We start from the raw sequence: 24,309 nt of genomic DNA, 5'->3' as shown, positions 1-24,309 counted from the left end.
TTAAAGTGCAAGTCATCGTGTCTCCATCAAAAAGAAGTACAGACCAAGTCAGAACAGATGCGCGCTGTGCCTGGGAATGGACAGCATGATCCGATCAGAGTCAAAGTACACACACACACACACACACACACACACACACACTCTCTCTCTCTCTCATGCATATGAACACACATATATACACACATGTGCACACATGGGCACACACCCATACACATATGCATACACACATGCACACACATATACACACAAACACACATGCACATATGCCCACACATATACACGCATACACATATGCACACTCAGGCACACACACATACACACATGCATACACACACATGTGCAACACACATGCACCCATCTATACATCCACATGCACACACAACCACACATACACACATGCTCATACACCCACATACACATATCCACATGCACACACACAAATACACACATATACACACACACAGAAACACATATATACATGAGCACATACACACATGTAAACACACATATACACACACATATACATATCTAATCACATATATACACCACACACACAAATATGCACACATACATACACATATTATACACACATACACACATGCCCATGCACATACATAAACACACATACATACACATATACACACATACATACCCACATACACACACAGACACAGACACATATATACATATGCAAACACGCACAACACACGCACATATATACACACCCATATACTTACATACACACATATATGAGCATACACACGCACATCCACACACATACCCATCTATGCACACATACACATACACACACACAGTTACAGCCTGGATTAATTGAGTCCCTTGGAAATTCCTATGTTGAAATCCTAATCCCGAGTACCTCAGAATGTGGCTGTGTTTGGTGACAGGGCCTTTAAAGGGTGAAGTTAAAATGAGGCCTTAGGGTGGGCCCAGATCCAGTCTGACTGGTGTCCTTTTAAGGAAATTTGGCCGCACCCTGAGACCAGGGATGCGCGTGTGCGGAGAGAAGACCACGTGAGGACACAGCGAGAAGACGAGAAGATGGCTTGGTCTTCCTGTGGATGGGCATTCCGTTGTTTCCAATGTTTTGCTGCAATAACCATCGTTTGTGTGCCGTTATGTCCCGGAATATACTTTTATTTCTATGGAACAGATTTCCAGGAGTGGGATCGCAGGATCAAAAGTAAAGATTTTAATAATAACTGGCAATTCTGTGACCATCTCTAAGAAACTGTTTGTTTCTTTCCATGGGGAAACTGAGGCCCCGAGAGGCATCTGATTTCCATAATAACCAGGGAGCTTCAGCAGATTTTGGCGTTGCTCAGGGAACCCAGGTACATAAATCCAAAGATGACGGACTGTTTTCCAGGAGCCACTTCTGCCAGCAAAGCTTCCCTCTAAATCTTGTTGTTGCCTGTCAGGGAGCAGAGTGCACCCCGCCTCCGCCCCAGCCTTCAGAAGTCCTGGGCTCTGCCCTTCTCCTCTGGCTCCACACTCAGCTAACTCCATGCTGGGCATGGTGCTGGGCCCCGGGATGCCATCTGAAGGCGCTCATCGCCTGCCGGGGACCACGACCAGCAAACCCAAGGTGGTTATACAGCACCTGCCAAGGGCTTGGGGAGATCCAAACAGTGAACCTCCGAGACGAGGAAAGCGGGGGCAGCCAGGGCTTCCCAGAAGTGTGACAGGGCTTCCCAGAAAGTGTGACTTCTGGAAGGGCAGGCAGGGGCCAGCCCAGCAAAGGAGTGGGCAGGGTGTGTCTGACAGAGGAAGTGGATGGGAGGAGGTGTGGCCCATGCGGGAAACACAAAGTCCACACCCTCCCACCCAGGTGCCAGATGGGATTGGGGGACTCAACTCCCCTCCACAATCTCACTCTGCCAGGCCCCATCTCCTCACCCATCCCCCAGTGCAGCAGGTTCTGGCCAGTCTGTTGCTTTACTCCTGCGCTCTCCTTACCTTTCTCTCTAGGAAAATCCACATTTTGATGCTGCCACTTATCCCTTGTCTCCCGCAAGCAGCCCAGTGCTGGCACTTTGTAGGTGTTTATCGAGTCCCTGCGGCACTTACCTCTGGAAATCCACATCTGGCATTTGATGCTATGCTGGTAAGAGTTTTAGGCTTTTTAGGGCAGTGTCTTTTGCACTCACCAAGCCCCTTGCCGTGCACACCATCGGGGCTCAGCTAGGTGCTGAGAGACACAAACAGCATCCTTTGGGTCTCTGTGGACATCACAGCAACCTCATCTGCTGAGAATTGTTTACATCATGCTGAGGCTTTGTTGAGAATGTGGCTGCACAAGCAAAATCCTCCTTCCCCCACAGTACAGCAATTCAATTTCCAGCTTTCCCATCCAAAGAGCAGGGAGATATTGAGTAATATCATACCCACAGAAAGAGAAAAGGAGGGTTTTTGTATGTTTTCTCTTCCCACCAGCGCACAACACCATTAAATATTGGCAGGCTGAGCTATCCCTATCTCTTGTGAGCTTGTGAGGATTTCCCTTAGGATTTGGCTCAGGGAGTTTTTAGGCAGATCTGGTGCACAGTTTAAACACACTTGGTACAATCAGTACTGCTCCGAATAAGTGAGGAGTAAGGGATCATAAGAAAGCCCATTGCCGGGGTCTCCCAGGTTGTGGAGCTTCCCTGTGCTGCCTGGACAGTGGCCAAGCCCCAGCATCTCACCCATGTCGAGAACACAGTCTTCTGATCAGCCACCACCCTGCCTGTGATGGACACGGGCAGCTGAGACCCACTTATTCTGCTGAGACAGGATCATGTGGGCATTCTTGAGTCTTTCCTTTTAAAGACATACTAAAATTGTCATTCAAGCTAATTTCTAAAGGTCCTTTTCTTTGGTTAATATTTTGCAATCTAAACAAAAGTTGCACTTTATCTCAGATTGAAAGAACTTAAGAAATCTATGTTTCGTGGAAGTAATAACATATTAAGGAATAGGATGTTTATGCTAAGAAAATGTTCACTTGGGGCACTGTGCTTTGAGATAACTGTACAGGCCTGCTCTGAAATTATTAGACATCAAGTCCTATTCTGTCCATGGGGCAGCCATTTGCAGCTGCAAAGTAACTTCAAAGGCCTCACCAAGGGTCTACCTTAGAAAATAGCCAGCTTGAAAGGCCTTCATCTATTCTGGGCAGAGGTTATTTCTAGAAAACGATTGCACCTGATAGCCGATCTCTAAGCGAGCCCTTTATCTAAGAGGTAAGTGTCATCTGGTTGGATGAAATCATCTAGTAGGGTTTAAGGTGGTGCATTAATCAGAGGAGTTTCTTCCAGGAACCATGACAAGAGGGCAGTGTGGCCAACGTCACCAATCCTGGAAGGAAGAGCCAGGTGCTGAGAACTGGTCCCTGCTCTTCCCCGAACAAGATTTGCAAACTTGGGCAAGTCACTTAGCCTCAAAGGCCTCTCCTAGTTAACGATCTAATTTATTTAACTTTTTGGAGGTAGTTACAGAGTATTAGGTAGAGGAAAGCATTACTGGTGAGAAAAAGAGAAACACATATCCAATATAGTCCATACTTTCTGACATGGGTTGGCCCCATTTTTCCCGATTAATGGTATCAGGATATGATCACTTAGATTATAGTGCCCAGAAGAGAGTGGAATAATTCAGGAAAAGTTTATGAAATCAGCAAATCTTCACTTGAGTTTAGAGGGGTGGAGGAGGAACCTGGCCTGGAAGGGGAAAGATGTTCTGGGAGGGAGAGGATTTGCTTATCTGGTGCCTTGAGGAAGCGGTGGCTGGAATAGAGAGTTCGTGCTAGAGTTTGGGCAAAAAGACAAAGGTTGAGAAACTAGAATCGTAGGAAAAACTGTGTTAATTAATTTGCTGAACTAGATAATGCATGGGCTCACTAGAGATAAGAGCTGTGGATTCAGATAAGAAATCTGCTGATCAGTGCCAGCTGGTTGATGTATTAGTCTGTACTCGTGCTGCTAATAATGACATACCTGAGACTGGGTAATTTATGAAAAAAAAAGAGGTTTAATGGACTCATATTTCCACATAGCTGGGGAGGCCACACAATCATGGTGGAAGGCAAAGGAGGAGCAAAGGCACATCTTACATGGTGGCAGACAAGAGAGTGTGTGCAGGGGAACTGCCCTTTATAAAACCATCAGATCTCGTGAGACTTATCACTATCACATGGACAGCACAGGAAAAACCTTTCCACATGATTCAATTATCTTTCCCAGGTCCCTCCCATGACACATAGGGATTATGGGAGCTACAATTCAAGATGAGATTTAGGTGGAGACACAGCCAAATTATGTCAGTTGGACTTCATGGACCAGGAAAATAAATTTTAGAAATAGAATGATTGACACAGGGATGCCAACTAGATACTCAAAAACAAAACAAACAAAAAATCAAGCCAAAGCAGCAATGGCAAAAAGTTGTATGGCTGGGCATTGTGACTTATGCCTCTAATCCCAGCACTTTGGGTGGCTCAGGCAGGGGTTTGCTTGAGGCTCAGAGTTCAAGACCAGCCTGGATAGTAAGAACCATCCAGAAAGAACAAAAGAACGAAAGGAAGGAAAAAATGAAGGAAGAAAGGAAGGAAGGAAGGAAGAAGGAAGGAAGAAGGAAAGAAGGAAGGAAGGAAGGAAGGAAGGAAGGAAGGAAGGAGGGAGGGAAGGAAGGAGGAAGGAAGAAGGAAGGAAGAAAGGAAGGAAGGAAGGAAGAAGGAGGAAGGAAGGAAGGAAAGAAGGAAGGAAGGAAGGAAAAGAAGGAAAATAAGCCAGGCATGGTGGCATGTGTGTCATCCCAGTTACTTGGGAGGCTGAGGCAGGAATATCACTTGAGCCCAGGAGGTTGAGGCTGCAGTGAGCCAAGATTGCACTCCAGCCTGGGCAACTAAGCAAGACCCTGTCAAAAAAAAAAAAAAAAAAAAGTGGATATCAGAAACAGTGGGAATCATCTGCGAATTTAGAATAGAAGAAATTTAAGCTTATAAAAATGTAATGATATTGTTTTTACACTGCTCTCCCATTTTTACAGAAATCAGCAAATGCAGTCACAGACCAGCGCCATGATCTAACTAACCCATTTTTCAGACAGGACGATGGAGCCCTTGGAGATAGAATCACAATGTGCCTTGATGTTCATGGGCTCTTTAGTTTACAGTGCACTTTGGTGAGATCTCTGAAAATAAAAAGATGTGTCTTTTCTTTGTAAGGGGTCACTGAAGATGGGGAAGTAGTAATGAGAGATCTTTATTTTATACTTTCTTGTTAGCTTTAGATCCTGATTTATACTATAAGCTCTAGAAGCTTTAAAACTTGAATAGAATTAAAATTGTAGAATTATGAAACTAAGAAGGCTAAACGAATCTGGTCTGTCCCCTCATTTAACAGAAGAGCCAACTGAACCTCATGGAGATCATGATTTATCTAGCTTTGTGCCTGACACGCAGAGGCAGACACATCGGCCGTTCATAAAACCCAGAAGTCATGTGCTGACCCCCAAGGTTGAAGACTGGCATCAAAGTGATTAAGATCAATAATTGTAGAAATAAAGGTAGTGAGGCAAAGCATATCTGATTGGAATTTTTGATACAAATATTTGTAGTAAGAACATGTTAAACAGAGGATAATTTAAAATTGTTTGACTCACACATTGATGTCTGTGGAAGAGTCTAAAGTAAAACTCCCAACAAATGCTTGTGTGTTGTGCTGACTTTCTAATTGGGCTCAGCTGAGGCTCTAGGAAGCCTGGACACTCCCAGGCTCGCCTGCCTGCTGTGTGTATTCCACTGGGGAGGAGTGGGGGCGGGGTAACCAGGGTGACTCCACCAGATGCCAGGCTGGGTCTGTGCCCGCACACGGGGCCAGCCAGACAACATAGGAGCCTGTTCAGCTTCCCCCAGAACAAAACGCAGGATTGTTCCAGGGCTGCCCCACAGACAGGCAGTAGTTACACTAGATGCTACTAAAGGAAATCCTGCCTTTAGATCAGGAATGCTGTAAAAAGGTCAATCATGCCTCACGCCTGGGAAATACCTTCTTAAACAGAATAGCATCAACTCTGTCTTCTCATTTGTTCCCCACAATGATCCAGTAAAGTTGGTGGGAGTGTGGAAGTTATCCAGAAGACAGAGTAACTCATTTCTGGGCCACCAGACCAGTATTTGCCAGGAGCTCAACTAATGCTTGGATGAAGAAAGAAAGGATGGAAGGAAGGCGGGGGAGGGAAGTGAGGGTGCAGGCGGCATCTCTCTTTGACAGAGGAGAAAACAGGCTCAGGGAAAAAGTGACTTGTCCAATGTAACACAAGGGATTGATGGCAGGAATGTGTATGGGGGTGGGGGGCTTTGGGCTCCTGGCCCAGGTCTCTTCCTTCCCAGGACCCCTCCAGGGCCTCTCAGCTCTTTGCTAACAGGTGCATTTGAGTTACACTTTAAAAAAAAAAAAAAAAAAAAAAAAAAAAAAAAAAAAAAAAAAAAAAAAAACTTACTTTAATTGGCAAATCCAAACTGTATATAATTATCATGTACAACATGCTGTTTTAGCATATGTACACATTGTGAAATGGCTAAATCAAGCTGATTAACATATGCTTTACCTCACAAACATCAATTTTTTGTTTGTGATGAAAACACCTAAAATCTCCTCTCTTAGCAATTTTCAAGAATACAATACAATGTTATAAAAAGTAGTCACCATGCTACATAATAGATTTATTGACCTTATTCTTCCTGCCTGACAGAAGTTTGTGCCCTTTGACCAGCATCTCCTCTCCCCCAGCCCCTGGTAACTGCCTTTCTACTCTCTGCTTCTATGAATTCAGCTTTTTCAGATTCCACATACAAATGAGATCACATAGTATTTGTCTTTCTGTGTCTGGCTTATTTTACTTCACATGGTGTCCCCCAGGTTCATCCATGTTGTCTCAAATGACAGGATTTCCTTCCTTTTTAAGGCTGGATGGTATTCAATTTTGTATATACACTACATTTTATTTATCCATTTATTTGTTGATGGACACAGGTTGATCCCATATCTTGGCCACTGTGAATAGTGGTACAACGAACATGGGAATGTAGGTAAATCTTCAACATACTCATTTCATTTCCTTTGGATATATACCCAGTGGTGGGATTGCTGGAACCTAAGTTATTTGTAATCCATACTGTTATCTATAATGGGTGTACAATTTGCATTCCCACCAACAGTGTGCAAAGGTTCCCTTTTCTTTACATCCTTGCCAACACTTGTTATCTTTCACCTTTTTGGTAATGGCCATCTAACAGGTGTGAGTTCCTGCCTCATTGTGATTTTAATTTGCGTTTTCCTGATGATTAGTGATATAGAGCATTTTTCATATACCGGTTGGTCATTTGTGTGCCTTCTTTTATGCAATCTTTTTTATCTATTTTTGCATTTTTTTTCCTGTACTTTTGGGTCATATCAAAACAATTATTGCCCAGGCCAATGTCAAGAAGTTTTTCTCTTGTTTTCTTCTAGTAGTTTTACAGTTTCAGGTCTTATATTTAGGTCCTTAATCCATTTTGATTTTATTTTTAATATGATGATGTTAGATAAGGATTTAATTTCATTCTTCTGCATGTGGATATCCAGTGTTCCCAACACCATTTATAGAAGAAACTGTATGTGCTTGTAACCATTGTAAAAAACTAACTGACTAACTGCAATGGATTTATTTCTGGGCTTGCCATTTTGTTCCATTGGTCGTTGTCTGTTTTTACGCCAGAATAATACTGTCTTGACTATTCCAGCTTTATAGTATATTTTGAAGTCAGGTAATATATAATGTCTCTGGCTTTTTTCCCCTTCAATATCACTTTGGCTATTTGGAGTCTATTGCTTTCCATATGGATTTTAGGATTTTTTTCTATTTCTGTGAAAAATTTTACTAGAATTTTGATAGGAATTGCATCAAGTCAATAGATGGCTTTGGGTAGTAGCAGCATTTTAACTTTCAGGATAAAAATTCTTAACAAATTCAGTATAAATGAATGTACCTCAATGCAATAAAGGTGACAAACCTTTATTTATTCATAAATTGATATTAATGTTAATTTTTCTAATCCATAAACATGAGATATCTTTCTATTTATTTGCTTCTTCTTCAACTTCTTTAATCAATGTTTCATTGTTTTCAGTGTACAGATATTTTACCTCCTTGATTAAATTTAGTCCAATTATTTGCTAGCTATTTAAAGTAGGATTGTTATCTTGATTTATTTTTTGGTAGATTTTGGTGAATGTATAGAAAGGAAAATGATTTTTGTATGTTGTAGATAGAAAACATATCCACATATCCACAATATATGTTTTGTGGATACAATACATACTAATTTTTGTATGTTGTGGATACTGATTTTTGTATGTTTTGTATGTTGATTTTCTATTCTGCAACTTCACTGAATTTGTTTATTAGTGAATAACCATTTTTTGGTAGTGTCTTTAGGGTTTTCTATATACAAGAGTATGTCATTGGCAAACAGGAACAACTTAACTTCTTCCTTTCCAATTTGGATTCCTTTTATTTCTTTTATTTGCCTACTTGCTCTGGCTAAAACTTCCATTCCATAAAACTTCTATTATGTTGAATAGAAGTTGCAAGGGTGGGCATCCTTGTCTTATTCCTGATGTTAGAAGAAAATGTTTCAACTTTTCATTGTGGAATATAATGTGAACTGTGGGTTTGTCATAATAAAGATTTGTCACTTTATTGTGTTAAGGTACATTTATTTATACCTAATTTTTAAAGAATTTTTATCCTGAAAGGATAGTGAGTTTTATCAAATGCTTTTTGTGCATCTATTGAGATGATCATATGATTTTTGTCCTTCATTCTGTTAATGCAGTGTATCACATTTACAGATTTGTGTATGTTGAACCATCCTTACATTCCTGGGGGAAATGTCACTTGATCATGGTGAATGATCCCTTTAATGTACTGTTGGATTCAGTTTCCTAGTATTTTGTTGATAATTTTTGCATCCATGTTCATTAGGGATATTGGCCTCTAATTTTCTTTTTTTGGATAGTGTTGTGTTCTGTTTTGGTATCAGAGTAATGTTAGCCTCATAAAATGAATTTGAAACTATTCCCTTTTTCATTTTTTGGAAGAGTTTGAGGAGGATTGCTCTTATTAGTCCTTTAAACGTTTGGTACAATTCAGTAGTGAAGTTATTAGGTCCTGGACTTTTCATTGATGGGAGACTTTTTATTACTGATTTTAATCTTGTATTCATTATTACTCTGTTCAGATTTTTTATTTCTTCCTGATTTAGTTTTGATAGGTTGTTTACCTCTAGGAATTCATCCATTTCCTCTTAGTTATACAATTCGTTGGTCTATAATTGTTCATAGTAGCCTGTTATGACCATTTGTACTTCTTCAGTATCTATTATAGTGTTTTCTCTTTCATTTATGATTTTGTTTATTTGAGTCTTCTGTTTTTCTTAGTTTAAAGTGTGTCCATTTTAATTATCTTTTTAAAAATTAATTCTTAGTTTTGTTTCTCTTTTCTATCATTTTTCTAGTTTCTAGTTCTTCTATTTCTGCTGTGATCTTTATTATTTCCTTTTTTCTACTAACTTTTGGATTAATTTGTTCTTCTTTTTCTAGTTTTTTGAGGTATAATGTTAGCTTGTTTATTTGAGATCTCTCTTCCTTTTTTAAATAAGGATTTATTTTTATTTTTCACTTTTTTTGTTTGTTTTTTGAGATGAGTCTCACTCTGTCACCTAGGCTGGAGTGCACTGGCTCACTGCAACCTCTGCCTCTCAGGTTCAAGGGATTCTCCTGCCTCAGCCTCCAAAGTAACTGGGATTACAGGTGCCCACCACCATGCCCGGCTACTTTTTGCATTTTTAGTGGAGATGCAGTTTCACTATGTTGGCCAGGCTGGTCTCCAACTCCTTACCTCAGGTGATCTGTCTGCCTCAGCCTCCCAAAGAGCTGGGATTACAGTCACGAGCCACCACAGCTGGCTGTCTATGTTTCACTGTTTTGTGACAGAGTCTTGATCAGTCACCCAGGCTGGAGAGTAATGGTATGATCATGGCTCACTGCAGCCTTGACCTCCTGGGCTCAAGTGATCCTCCCACTTCAGCCTCCCAAGTAGCTAGGACTACAAGTAAGTCACCACAACTGGCTAATTTTTATTTTATTTTTTGTAGAGACACGGTCTCACAAAAATAGGTCTCACAAAAAACCGTCATCCATGCTGGTTTCAAATTCCTCCTGAGCTCAAGCCAGTCCTGCCTTGACTTCACAAAGTGCTGGAATTGCAGACATGAGCCACTGATCTGGGCCCTCTTTCTTCTCTTTTGATGTGTTTATTGCTATAAACTTCCCTCTTGGAACTGCTTTTGCTGCATACTGTAAGTTACTTATATGGAATGTTCTGTATATGTCTATTAGTTCCATTTGGATTAAAGTGTAGTTTAAATCTGATGTTTCATTATTAATTCTCTGTCTGTATAATTTGTCCATTGCTGAAAGTGGAGCTCTTAAAGTCCTCTGTTCTTATTGTATTACGCTCTACCTCTCTTTTTACATCTATTAATATTTGCTTTAGTTGACATATGTAGGTACCCCAGTCTTGGGTACATATATTTTTACAATTGTTATATTGTCTTAATAAATTAATCTCTTTGTCATTCTGTTATAATGATAATAATATATTCTTTGTCTTTTTTACAATTTTTGACTTAAAGTTTATTTTATCTGACACAGGTTGAGATTCCTTTATCCAAAATGGTTGGGACCAGAAATGTTTTAAATTAAAATTTTTTGATTTTGGTATATTTGCATTATATATTTACTGTTTTAGCATTCCTAATCTAAAAACCAAAATCTAAAGTTCTCCAGTGAGCATTTCCTTTGAGCATTATATCAGCACTCAAAATATTCTAAATTTTAGAGTATTTCAGACTTCAGATATTTGGATTAGGGATACTCAATCTGTACAACTATCCCTACTCTCTTTTGGTTTCCATTTAATGAAATATTTTTTCCAGGCCTTTCCTTTCAGTCTAGGTATGTCATTATAAGTGAAGTGAGTATCTCATAGGCAACATACAGTTGGATTTTATTTTTTAAACTATTCAATCACTGTGTCTTTTTTTTTTTTTTTTTTCTGAGAAGGAGTCTTGCTCTGTCGCCAGGCTGGAGTGCAGTGGTGTGATCTCAGTTCACTGCAACTTCTGCCTCCCGGGTGCAAGCGATTCTCCCGCCTCAGCCTCTTGTGTAGCTGAGATTACAGGCACATGCCACCATGCTCAGCTAAGTTTTGTGTTTTTAGTAGAGACAGGGTTTCACCATGTTAGCTAGGATGGTCTCGATCTCTTGACCTCATTATCTTCCGCCTCGACTTCCCAAAGGGCTGGGATTACAGGTGTGAGCCACTGTGCTGCACCCACTGTGTCTTTTTATTGGAGAATTTAATCATTGTCCATTCAAGATAATTATTGGCAAGTAAGGACTTACTATTGGCATTTTGTTAATTGTGTTCTGGTTGTTTGGTAGACCTTTTGTTTCTTTCTTCTCTAGTGTTATGCTTTGATTCCTTTTTATCTTTTATATATCTACTATAGGTTTTTGCTTCTGGTTACTAGGAAACTTACAAAAGATCTTAGTTATAACAGGCTATTTTATACTGATAATTTTGATTGCATGAAAACTACACTTTCACTCTCCACCTCCCCACGTTTAAAATTTTTTATTTTTATTGTCAAAATGTATATCTTATATGCCCCTTAACAAATTATTGTAGCTATTTTTATTATTTACTTTTACCAGTGAGTTTTATTTTTTCAGTTTTTTTTTTTGTAACTAATTATCATCTTTTTGTCCAGCATGCAGACTCCATATAAACTTTCTTGTAAGACAGGTCTGGGGGTAATGAACTCCCTCAGCTTTTGTTTGTTTGGTAAAGTCTTAATATCTCATTCATTTGTGAAGGGCAGCTTTGGTGAATACACAGTATTCTTGTAGTTTTTTTCTTCAGCAGTTTGAATATATTATCTTATTCTCTCCTGACCTGTAAGTTTCTTGCTGAGAAATTTGCTGCTAGTCTTACTAGAACTCCCTTATAGGTGATTTGCTTATTCTCTCTTTCTGCTTTCAGAATCATCTCTTTGCCTTTGATTTTTGACAGTTTATGTTTTGATGGCATTGTGTTTGAACTGAATTGGATTGGAGACTTTTGACCATCCTATACCTGGATATTTATATCTTTCCCTAGATTTGAAAAGGTTTCTGTTATTATTTCTTTAAATAAGCTTTCTACCACTGTTTCTCTCTCTTGAACTCCAATAACCCAAATACTAGCTCTTTTCATGTTCCTTCATAAGTTCAATAAGCTTTTTCCTTTTTAAAGGACAAATTCCTTTTTATCCTTTTTTCTTTTTTCTCTTTTGACTGTATATTTTCAAATAGCCTGTCTTCAAGTTCAAAGATTCTTTCTTTTACTTGATCGATTCTGTATTTGATGTGTTCTGCTAAATTTTTCATTTCATTCATTGTATTCTTCAGTTTCAAAATTTCTGTTTGACTGTTTAAAATAACTTCAATCTCTCCATTACATTTCTCATTTTGGTCATTTATTATTTTCTGATTTTATTGAATCATCTGTATTTTCTTAAGGTTTGCTAAGCTCCCTTAAAACAATTATTTTGTTATCATTGTCAGGCTGTTAATATATCTGTATTTCTTTGGGGCCAGGTACTGGGAGATTATTGTGTTCTTTTACTGATGTTATATCTCCTTGGTTTTTTATGTTTCTTGTTGCCTTACACTGATGTTTACATATTCAAAATAGAGACTTATTTTAGCTTTGGCAGACTAAAAAACCTAGAGGTTCTAGGCAGGCTCCCTGGTATAGTTTGTAAGAAGCTTTGTTGCTGGAATCTGCAGGCAGGCTGACCTGGTGCCTGGGTCCATATGGTGGGTCTACATCCTGGAGCCACTAGGGGGACCAGTTGACTGGGTCCATGGAGTAGGCCTGGAGCCTGGGTCCAGAAGGTAGGTCTGGAGCCTATATCTGCGGAGAATGGCCTGAAGCCTGGGTCCACAAGGGCTGACCTGGCACTTGAGTGGGCCTTAAGCTTTAGTCTGCAGGGGCTTTCTGGGCACTGAGATGGTCCTGGGGTTGGGGTGTGCCTGGTGTATTGGTCCATTGGGGCCAGCCTGGAGGGTGGGTGTATGGGTACTGGCCTGGAGGATAGGTTAATGAGGGCTAGCCTAGATCCTGGGGCTGTAGAGGCTGGTTTGAAACTTAGTTCCACAGGGGATGAGGTCCGTGGGGGCTGGCCTAGCCCTGGGATCTACTGCCATAGGCCTATAAAAATCTTCATAGATTATGGAATCTTTGGCTGAGAAACACTTGCTTCTGAACAGAATGAGGCTCTATGAGGCCTGAGTAGGAGTTCAGTTAAGCTGTGCACTAACAGAGATGATGAAGGTGGTATAATACTGAGAGACAAGAGTTCCACTCAGCCAGAGTAGAGTGACCTCACTGAACATGCTGGGCTTTCAGCTAATGTAGCAGAAAGGCCACACCTTAGAAGTAAAGCTACTCTACTTAGAGTGAGGACTATTCCAGACTCAGCCTAACAAAGTTTAAAAATAGGCCTCAAAAGAATTAAGTTTATCTATCAGTAAATTAATCATCTGTCAGCACAAAATTATATGGTTTCCAGAGACAGATGTCAAAATCTGGACTCTTAACAATGTAGTATTCACAATAACCACCATTACATCTTACACTGATGGATGAGTAATAAGCAGGAAAATGTGATCCATAATCAGGGGAAAAACCAATAGAAAGTAACTCTGAAATAACCTTAATGTGGTAATTAGGAGTAGGCAAGGACTTTAAAATAGTTACTATAATATATTCAAGAAATTAAAGGGGAAATGTTTATAATACAAAAATAGACATAGGATTTCAGCAGAGTAATGGAAACCATAAAAAAGAAGCAAACAGAAATTTTAGAACTAAGAATTAAAATATCCAAAATGAAAAATTAATTGCCTGGGCTTAATTGTAGACTACGTTTGACAAAATAAATTATCAGGGAACTTGCAGGTTAATACATGAACATTGTCAATTCTGAAAAATAAAGAGAAAATAGATTGAAAAGAGATTGACTTGTGGGACAAGATGAAGACGTCTACACACATGTAACTGGAGTTCCAGAAAGAGAAAAAGGAGAATATAGGGCAGAAAATAATATTTTGAATACATGACTTAAATTTTCTCAAATTTAAACTTCCAGATCCAAGTAATTCAGTAAACCCAAGAAAAATAAAGACAAAGGAATACATACCTTGGCATGTCATAGGCAAGCTGTTGAAAATTGAAGACAAAGTGAAAATATTTGAAATGGGGGACAAAAACAACTAATAACAGTGAGAAACCCACATTAACTATAGGGAAGCAACAACATGAATAATGACTCACATCAAAATGATTCACATCAGAATTAATGGAGGAAGAATACTTTGAAAAAACATCTTTAAAGTTCAGGGGAATAAAAACAACCTTCAACCCAGAATTCTGTACCTAGCAAAAATTTCATTCAAAAATGATGATGAAATAAAGACTTTTTCAGGTGAGTGAAAATAGAATCAGTCACAGCAGATTCACATTATAAGGAATAATAGCAAAAAAAGTTATTCAGTCTAAAAAAGTAGACTCCAAAAGTAGTCATAAAGGAACAGAAAGAAACAAGGGGCACCAGAAATAGTAAGTATGCGGCACATATGAAGATTACACAGTTTTTTATTTCTCTTAATTTTTTAAAAGACATAATACTGTGTAACACTATATTGGGGCTTTATAATGTATTTAGATATGATAAATATGACAATAATAGAACTAAGGATGGTAACAAGTGGAACTATAATACTACAAAGTCCTTATATTTTATGAGAAGTGGCACAACATTAACTCTAAGCAGACTGTGATAAAGATTTATATTGTAATCCCTATAGGAACAACTAAAAGAGTAATGAAAGACATGCAGCTGAAAAATCCAATGAAGGAACTGATGAACACTGAGTTGTGCCTTCTAGATCCCTCTAAGGAAAGACTTGTTGACCTAGCAGCAAGGCCTGTTTTTGGCTGATGTCTTCTATTGTCAGAACCTTCAGTAATTATGTTAGCTTCAGAAAGGGATTTTGCCCACTCCTTCCTTGGGCAGCCCACATTAAATGAGAGAACAATAAAAAAATACAATGTCTGGCCATTTTGGCCCAACTCAGGTCAACTCTGAAAAACCAGTGTAGCTCCAGAGGTCTCTGTGGGTCTTTGGGTGTTACTTCTGGGCCCCTGTTACAGCTCAGTTTTTCTCTCTGCCCCATTCTCCTTCCTTCTCCTTTCTCCCTCCTTCAGGTATTAATCTCAAGGACACTCTTGAGCAAGCACTTATCATGCAAAATTCTTTCTCAGAAACTTTCCCAGAGAACTCAATCTGTAACAGTTAGTAGCAGGAATGTGCTAAGAAAGCAGGTGAAAAAATAGAGTTTTGGAGCTGGCATACTCACTTATTCAAATGGCAATGAGGACCCCATCACCGGTGGTAGCTGGAGTCAGTAGATGGAGGTAATAGATGGCAGATGGAGATATCTTCTAGTATAAGACTAAAAAGTGAAGTCTAATGGCTTCGCTTCTCTAGTGGAAAACTGAGATGGTGTAATGAGGGAAGAGATGTGCTGAAATGTAGATGACATGATACATCAGGCATTTCAGAGAAAAGTATAATAAAGACTTGAGATTGATTAACAAGCAAGTGGAAACCTTGGTAGCATACGAAGACTTTCTCATCTGCAGCATGAGAAAAGACAGAGCTGAGGATAAGACCTCACACTTAATTCAGAGTAGCCAAGCTCCAAAGAATGCTAAATGCTCAATCAAGGCAGGTCTGTAATACCAAAGTCAGGGAGCTCAATGGGACACATGAAGTCGGGATAAGTGGGTCAATGTTCCTCCAAATACGTATTTTTTTAATTTGTTGTTTAACATGGATAAAATTCACCGTTATAATAATGTCAAATTCTTTAATTTAGTGGTTTTTAGTATATACAAAATGTGTAACCATATCATTATCTAATTCCAGAATATTTCCATCATACCCCAAAGAAACCATGTACCTCCCGATTCCCTCCTTCTCCCATGTTCTGGAAATTATCTATTTACTTTCTGTCTCTACAGATTTGTCTATTATGGATATCCTATAGAAATGAAATCATACAAAATGTGGCATTTTGTGTCTGGCTTCTGTCACTTAGCATAATGTTTTATAGGTTCATGCCTGTTGTTGCATGTGTGAGGTCACTAAAACTTGTACCTATGTTTTCTTCTAAGAATTTATAGTTTCAGCTCTAATATTTAGGTCTTTGACCCACTTGCATTGATGTTTGTATACAGTGTAAAGCAGGGATCCAAATTTATTCTTTTGCATGTAGGTATTCAGCATCATTTGTTGAAATGATTATTATTTCCATCTTCGAATGATCTTGGAACCCTTGAGAAAAATCAATTGACCATAGGCATATAAACTTATTTCTGGACTTTCAATGCTAGTCCATTGTTGTACACATTTATCCATATGCCAGTATCACATTGTTTCAAATACTGTACATTTGTAGTAAATTTTGAAACTGGAAAGTGTGAGTCCTCCAATTTTGTTCTTTTTTAAACATTGTCTTGGCTATTTGGGAGTCACTTGTTCATTTTAGAATCAACTTGTCCATTTCTGGGAAAAAAAAAAAAAACCACTGGAATTTTGGTAGGGATTGCATGGAATCTGTTGATCAGTTTGGCATATATTATGAAATGATACATCGGTCCATTCATTTAGGTATTTATTATTTTTCAGTAATGTTTTGTAGTCTTCAGTTTACAGCACTTGCACTTCCTTGGTCAAATTTATTCCCAAAATTCTTTTTGTTGCTATTATAAATTGAATTGTTTTCTTAACTTTATCTTTGGATTGTTCATTGCTACTTTATAGAAATACAACTGATATTTGCATGTTGATCTTGTATCCTGCAACTTTTCTGAACTCATTTATTAGCTCTTACCGAGTTGTAACTTACATTTGCCTGTTAATGTTGTTTGACAGATGCTCTCAGGTAGTGATTTTAGCACTGGATGAGTTCAAGGTAGGTGACATGAAGGCAAACCTTTTAAGTTGGTGTTTCAGGGATCCACCAAACAGGTCAAAACAGTTATAATTCTTGGTGAATGATGTTTGTTCTGCTCTCTATTGCACTAGGGATATAGGATTGGATTATCAAGACTATCACTGAGCTGGAGCATGGCAGATGGAATTGGGTAAATGAAAAAGCCATAGAGTTTGATTTTCTTACTGAAATTCAACTTTTTACGAAAGCATCTCTTGATTATTAGAAGCTTTTAGTTCACTTCTTGAGTTCTGAACAATTGATTTTGAAAGTTTTTGCCAGTTTTTTTCATTGCTTTCATGGTTGGGTGGACTTTTGGATTTTCCTGCTCCAGGATTTTCACATACTTCAAGTTATTCTTTTTTCTTTCTTTCTTTTTTCTTTTCTTTTCTTTTTTCTTTTTTCTTTTTTTTTTTTTTTCTTTGAGATGGAGTCTCGCTTTGTCGCTCACGCTGGAGTGCAGTGGCCGGATCTCAGCTCACTGCAAGCTCCGCCTCCCGGGTTCACGCCATTCTCCTGCCTCAGCCTCCCCAGTAGCTGGGACTACAGGCGCCCGCCACCACGCCCAGCTAATTTTTTGTATTTTTAGTAGAGACGGGGTTTCACCATGTTAGCCAGGATGGTCTCGATCTCCTGACCTTGTGATCTGCCCGCCTCAGCCTCCCAAAGTGCTGGGATTACAGGCGTGAGCCACCGCGCCCGGCCCAAGCTATTCTTAAATTTTGAATGCACAAATTCCTCTAAATCCGAAGAGTCTATAGAGGTGGGTTACTTTTCCCTCATTTGTAAACAATGCAGAGGCCTCTACCCTGTAAGACAACATGTGGCCCCTTGGGATCCCCCCACCTACCCATCTATCACTAGTCTTATAGCTAATAAGTTTGAACCCAACCTTAGCCAGGGTTGCGCTGACCCTGACAGGAGAGGAAAGGGACTATATCCCAAATAAGCTGCAGCACTCAGCATTGATAGGTAAGAGCTGGAAGAAGATTTGAATCATAGGATCATATGACTGGATTCAGAGGGCACTGTTTTTGTTTCTGTTTTTAACTTTTTAAATTGACACATTGTAATTGTACATATTTATGGGGTACAATTTGATGTTCTGATGCATATCCATGTTGTATAAAGATCCAGTCATGGTAGTTTGTATATCCATCACCTCATGTATTTATCATTTGCTTGTGATGAGAACCTTCAAAAGCCTCTCTTTTAGCTATTTTGTAATATACAATATTTTACCATGAACCATAGTCACTCTGCTGTGCAACAGAACATCAGAATTTATTCTTCCTAATTGTAACTTTGTGCCTGTTGACCAACCCTTCTCCCATACCCTCCGTAATCTCTGGTAACCATTGTTCTACTCTCTGCTTCCATATTATCAACTTTTTTTCTTCTTCCTGAGGGTGCTGTTTTGAAAAAGAGACCAAAACATGAGGTTGGAAACTGAAGAGTTTATTGATTTGAGGTCCTGTTCCCAGTTACAAGATTTAGCATGCTGGCAAGGGCCTCAGAATAGAGTGTGAACTCACCACTGGGATGGCTCCCAGGAGCCTAGAAACAGTAATGGTCCATGCCAAGTGAGCTTGAAATTCCGGAATTACCATGGCTGCCAGTGGGAAAAAGGATTAAAAGGCTCAGAGAAGTGAGTCTGCTGGAGGGCGTAGACTTTGTGAGACTGGGAAACCCACCAAATGCCTGTGTTTCATGGGAAAGCTTCAAGAAAACACCATTTCCAGGCCACAAGGAATGCATTGGTGCATGTAGTTGCCACCGTAAATGGCAAGGTTGTAGGGACAGTCAGGGGACCTGATTACCTGAGAGTTAGACTCCCAATAGATTATGGCATGTTTAGGGACAAAATAAATGAGCTTCCAAGAAGGTTACTACTCAATCTGTACAAAACAAAAACAAACAAGCAAACAAAACAAAACCAAAAAAAAAAAAAAACAAACAAGGATAGAGATCAGGAGGTTGAGAGCAATTGCCCTAGTAAAGTGTCATGATTCCTTGAACAGTTACTGAATCAATGCTATTTTTATTTTATTTTGTTTTATTTTGTTTTATTTTATTTTATTTTATTTATTGTTTTACGAGAAATTACATTCATCTTTTAAAAAGTATCTGGGCTCCAGGAGGAAGAATCCTGCAACATCGCAGCAAGTTCACACAATAACAATTACCCGAGTCTTTCCACAAAGGGATTTATGGCCAGTTACTTGGGTAATTGTACACTATGGAAAGGAGAATACCAAACATGTCAAGGATTGTTGGACACTGGGTCGAAGTTGACACAGACATCCAGAAACTCAGTACATTATCATGTATCCCATGTCAGAGATTGGGCATATTGGAGGTGAGTAATAAATTGAGACCTGCCAAGGTTAGGATCTCAGTGGGTGCAATGGCCATTTTCCTTTTCTATCATGGACACGTTACATTTGGTAGTTGGCATAACTTCACATCAGGTCCTTGGCCTATTGGGTAGGAGCCCAAGGGAAAGCCCCTGAAATGGTCTCCCCCAACCTCTTGCCTCAGCAGAGATAGTGTATAAAAATCAATATTGTATCCCCTGAGAAGGATGATGGAAATCAGTCCCCTCCTTAAAGATCTAAAAAGTGCAGTACAGTGGTTCTCATCATATCTTTATTTAATTCACCAGGCTGGGCTCTTCGAAACCCAGCTGAACCCTGGAGGGTGACAGTAGACTACCACCAACTCAAGCAAGCAGTAGCAAGCCTTGCCCTCACCCTGCAGAATATGATATATTTAGAAGGGGACAACACAGCCTTAGGGGCATGGCATGTGGCTATTGATTTGGCAAATAGGTTTTTTTGCATCGTCTGAAGAAAAGAGGATGAAAAACCATTTGCACTCACATGAAATGGTTAACAGTGTAAATTTTAACTGAAATGGTTAACAGTGTAAATTTGCAGTGTGTCCCAGGCCTGTTAGTTCTTTGTCCCACCCACCCTCTGTCACAATATAGTCCAAAGAGATATGGACTGTTTTGAAGTCCTGGCCGTTGATTCATTTTATCAGTGGTATCGTGAGAATGGGGCTGGATGACAAGAAATCCAAGAATTGGAAGCCTTGGTAAGGCACATGCATTCTAGAGAGTATGAGATACCCTTTATGAACATTCAGGGGCCCACCATCTTAGTAAAATTTTTAGGGATTCAGTGGCCAAGGATATGTTGAAATATCCCATCCAAAGAATAGGACAAAGTATTGCGTCTTACATCTCCCACCATGAAAAAAGGAAGCACAATGGAATCCATATAGTGGAAGGCATAAGAGACTTCTAGCTTGGCATGGGGTCCAGAGCAGGAAAGTGTATGATGTAAGCAGCCCTGCCACTTGGGCCATACAATCTGACAGATCCTATGATATGGGAGGTGTTAGTGGTGGGAAAAGGTGCCAGGTACAGTTTAAAACACATGCCTTGTGGGAGAATCATAATGAAGACTCCTAGGTTTCTGGGGCTTAGTCATGCCATCTGCAGTAGAGAACTTCCTGCCTTTTGGAAAACAATTTCTATTGTGCTACTGAGCCCTGGAGATGGGGCGCCTGACTGTGAGGACCAATGACAATGTGGCAACAATTGCCCAAGTGAGTGGGCTGTGTCAGAACCACCAAGTCACAAGATCGGGTGGGCCCACTGTGTCATGGAATGGGTGCATTTGGTATTGAGTACGAGCTGAGCCAGAAGCTTTTCCAGCTCATGAGCAGGTAGCCTAGGACCCCATGTCACCCACTGTGCTGCACAGGGTCAAACAGACACACGGGCAGTGGAGAATCACTTGGCTGATGGGCCACTGGTCTAAAAAGAGAAAGATTGAAAGGCTGGGGAGTGGAAGGCCTGAGGCAGTGGTGCGTAAATGGACACAGGAGAAGGATGAGTGTTCCATGTCATGTGTTGTGTGCTTCCACTTTGAAAGAGGAATTGAACAACCAAGGAAACAAAATGACCAAGCCAAATGATATGAGCTGACCAGTAACTGGTCACCACAAGGCCAGCCCGTGGATACCTGGGGAGGCCAGGTGAGGCAGGAATGGAGGCGTGGGCGCAAGAGCCTGGGCTTGCAAGGGGAAGGGTGGATCAAGCTGCTGCTGCTGCCAAATATACAACCTGCCAGCCACAAAGATGAATACTGTGCCCCTAAAGGCTCTATCCCTCTAGGAGGCCCTGGTCACTTGGTGGTGAGTTGACTACATTGGACTCTGTCAGCCATTTAAAGACCAGCTCTTCTTCTGGATAGAAATGGACACAGTACTTTCCTTCCCGCAGGCCCCCAGCCACTATGCTAATGAGAAGAACAGGATTCTTTTTTAAGGAACTAGCATTTGCTAGAATGGGTCTCAGAGTTACAGCTCCCTATCATCAAGTTGATTGCAAACATTCATCTGCAAACAGCTGTCTTAGCTCATGAGCCATGCAAAACCAGCTGGTGACTGAATGCGGCCTGTGGCCGTCATTTTATATGCATCATTACCGAGTCTTATATAACAGTACAGATGTGCCACCACATCTGTGTTCCAGGTGGCAAGAAGAAAAAGAAGGACATGGACATCAATTCTTTTTGAAGGAAACTTCCAAAGTCCCACCCAAAACTGCTAACATCTCCTTGGCCAGAACTTGGGTCACATGGTCACACATTCCTGCAAAGGAGGCTGGGAAATGCAGTTGTTTACTCCCAATGTTAGAACTCACTATGAATCATAATTTTCATCAGTTTACTTCATTTGTTAGGAGCTATGATAGACTCAAGTAAAACTGTAATTCTCCAAAGAACTTAAAGACATTGATGTTAATTAAATATAAAACAGATACCTAATAGAGACAATCAGCCAAGCTAAAACAACTCTCTTAAGAATACAAAAAAATTGGTAAGCCTTTGGTAACATTAGTCAAGAAAAATAGAAGGCATAAATAACCAAAATAGCCCATGGGAAGAGGAACAGAATTCCAGAGACTGCTGGAGGATTCTGGTCTGGCTAGAGATGCTGGTAGCTTCTCTGTCCTGCCAATATGAACTTCTTAACATTGCTCAAAGCTGTCCTCTGTGCTCACAGCCCACCCCTCAGCTGGGGGCTTTCACATGTTCTGTTGCCCTGGTCTCTCCTTGGCCCCTCACCTCTGCCCTCTTCCCTCTCACCTGTGCTGTGCTTTCAGACTCTCGCAGCCTCCAGAAGAAATCCTAGACCACTCAGCGTGGCATCCACAGCCTTTCTTGGGCTATTGCTGGTCTCTCTTCCAGCTCTATTGTCCAGTCCTAAATTAAAACACGTTTGATTCTCCAAATTTCTCCTTGTAACTGCCTCCTTCTGTAATCTTGCTCAGGACTCTTCCACTTCTCTTCTCAGGGGACCCAAATGTATTCAAGTAAAATGTTACCATTTCTCCAAGGTTCCTGATGTGGTTTGGATTTATATTCTCGCCCAAATTTCATGTCAAACTGTGATCCCCAATGTTGGAGGTGGGGCCTGGTGGGAGGTGATTAGATCACGGGGGCGGATCTCCCCCTTGGTGTTGTTCTCTTGATAGTGAGTTCTCGTGAGATCTGGTTGTCTAAAAGTGTGTAGCGCCCGCCATGTGCAGTGCTGACTCCCCCTTTGCCTTCTGCCATGATAGGAAACTTCCTGAGGCCTCCGCAGAAGCAGAAGCCGCTATGCTTCCAGTACAGCCTGTGGAACTGTGAGCCAATTAAATCTCTTTTCTTTATAAATTACCTCATCTCAGGTAGTTCTTTCTAGCAGTGTGAGAACAGTCTAATACAGTCCCCAAGTTGGAAACCAGACTTCTTCTTCCCAACATCTATAATAATTTTTGTATCTTTTTATCTTGACATCATTTCACATACATAGAAAAGTTGCCTGAGTAATAAAAACAAGTTCTGTGTACCATTTCCCAGATTCACAGACTACTCACATCTTGCCTTGCTTTTTTCTCCCTCTGCGCACATGTGTGCTTGTATGCACACACACATGCACACACACACACACACACACACACGCATTTTATGAAACATGTGAGAGTAAATTAGAAACATGTTGCCTCTTTTCCCTTAAGTGCTTCTGTGTGTGTGTGTGTGTGTGTGTGTGTGTGTGTGTGTGTGTGTGTCTTAAGACCAAGGACATTTTCTTGCAAACCACAGTGCAATAATCAAGATTAGAAAATGTAACATTGGTACAGTACTATTATCTAACCCAAAGTCTATGTTCCAATTTCATCAATTGTCCCAATATGTCCTTTATAGCTGTTGTCCCCAAACCAGGATCAATTCAGGAGCACTGGCTGCCCTTGGTTACCATGTCCCTTTGGTCTCCTTCAGTCTGGATGCCTCAACATTCGTTTGTCTTTCTTACAGGACTATGAATGGATTTGTCTCACATACCTTAACAATTGCTCCCTCATGTAATGGTTATTTATGTACATTATTCATGACGCTTGCCAGCCATTCGACTCCTCTGAGGGGTAATCCATGTGTGGCACAACTTTCAAGCTCACCCAGCACTTCCCAAAGTGCCTGGCACATTCTAGATTTATTACGAACAAAAGGACAGCTGTCCCAGTATTTGGAGAGGTTGCTTTGTAGGACTACTTTCGAGTAGTCGAGCTCCAAAGAGTCTGTCTCAATTAATGGTGCACCTGGACACTGAAGGTGAGTCCTACATTTTGACAAAGAAGGTGGTGGGCCAAGGAAAGGAGAGAGATTTTTAAAATATTTCCATAAAATTGAGAGCAAAGAGCACAAAGCAAGGCCACCCAGGCTTTAGTCCTTGTCTTGTGCTGCGGACTCCATGTCCTGCCCCCAGCAATCTCAGGAGCAGACGAGTCTACCCGCCTTCACAGGAGTTTAGTGTACGTTTGGTCTCTTTGTTTGAACTGGATCTTTTCTATTAACATTTAAACACGTTCATGCCTCTTTCACCTAAAATACGAGCCCTCACTATACTTCAGTTGTCCATCTTTCCCAGTGCCTGTATCAGTAGCTATGAACAAGAATGGCATCGGTGTCACCAAACTGAAGGGACGTTTTCCAGACCTTAGCTCCCTTGGCCTTTCAGCACTATTAAACCCTCTCCATCA

The 24,309-nt window shown here is 40.3% G+C and overlaps 1 protein-coding gene across 1 annotated transcript in view; it reads left to right on the top strand.

Moving 5' to 3' along the window:
- Positions 1-1,265: 1,265 nt before the first annotated feature.
- Positions 1,266-24,309, top strand: part of SLC22A3 (solute carrier family 22 (organic cation transporter), member 3) — a 165,113-nt gene continuing 142,069 nt past the window's right edge. The window contains exons 1-3 of the mRNA XM_011975970.1: positions 1,266-1,699; positions 1,990-2,125; positions 5,047-5,181. Coding sequence (XP_011831360.1) covers positions 1,266-1,699; positions 1,990-2,125; positions 5,047-5,181 — 705 coding nt within the window. The remainder of the gene's footprint in view (positions 1,700-1,989; positions 2,126-5,046; positions 5,182-24,309) is intronic.

This window comes from Mandrillus leucophaeus, unplaced genomic scaffold, assembly GCF_000951045.1.
Source record: "Mandrillus leucophaeus isolate KB7577 unplaced genomic scaffold, Mleu.le_1.0 Scaffold160, whole genome shotgun sequence".
NCBI lineage: Eukaryota > Metazoa > Chordata > Mammalia > Primates > Cercopithecidae > Mandrillus > Mandrillus leucophaeus.
The sequence above is the reverse complement of the archived record's forward strand: the minus strand, read 5'-3'. Positions and strand labels throughout refer to the sequence as shown.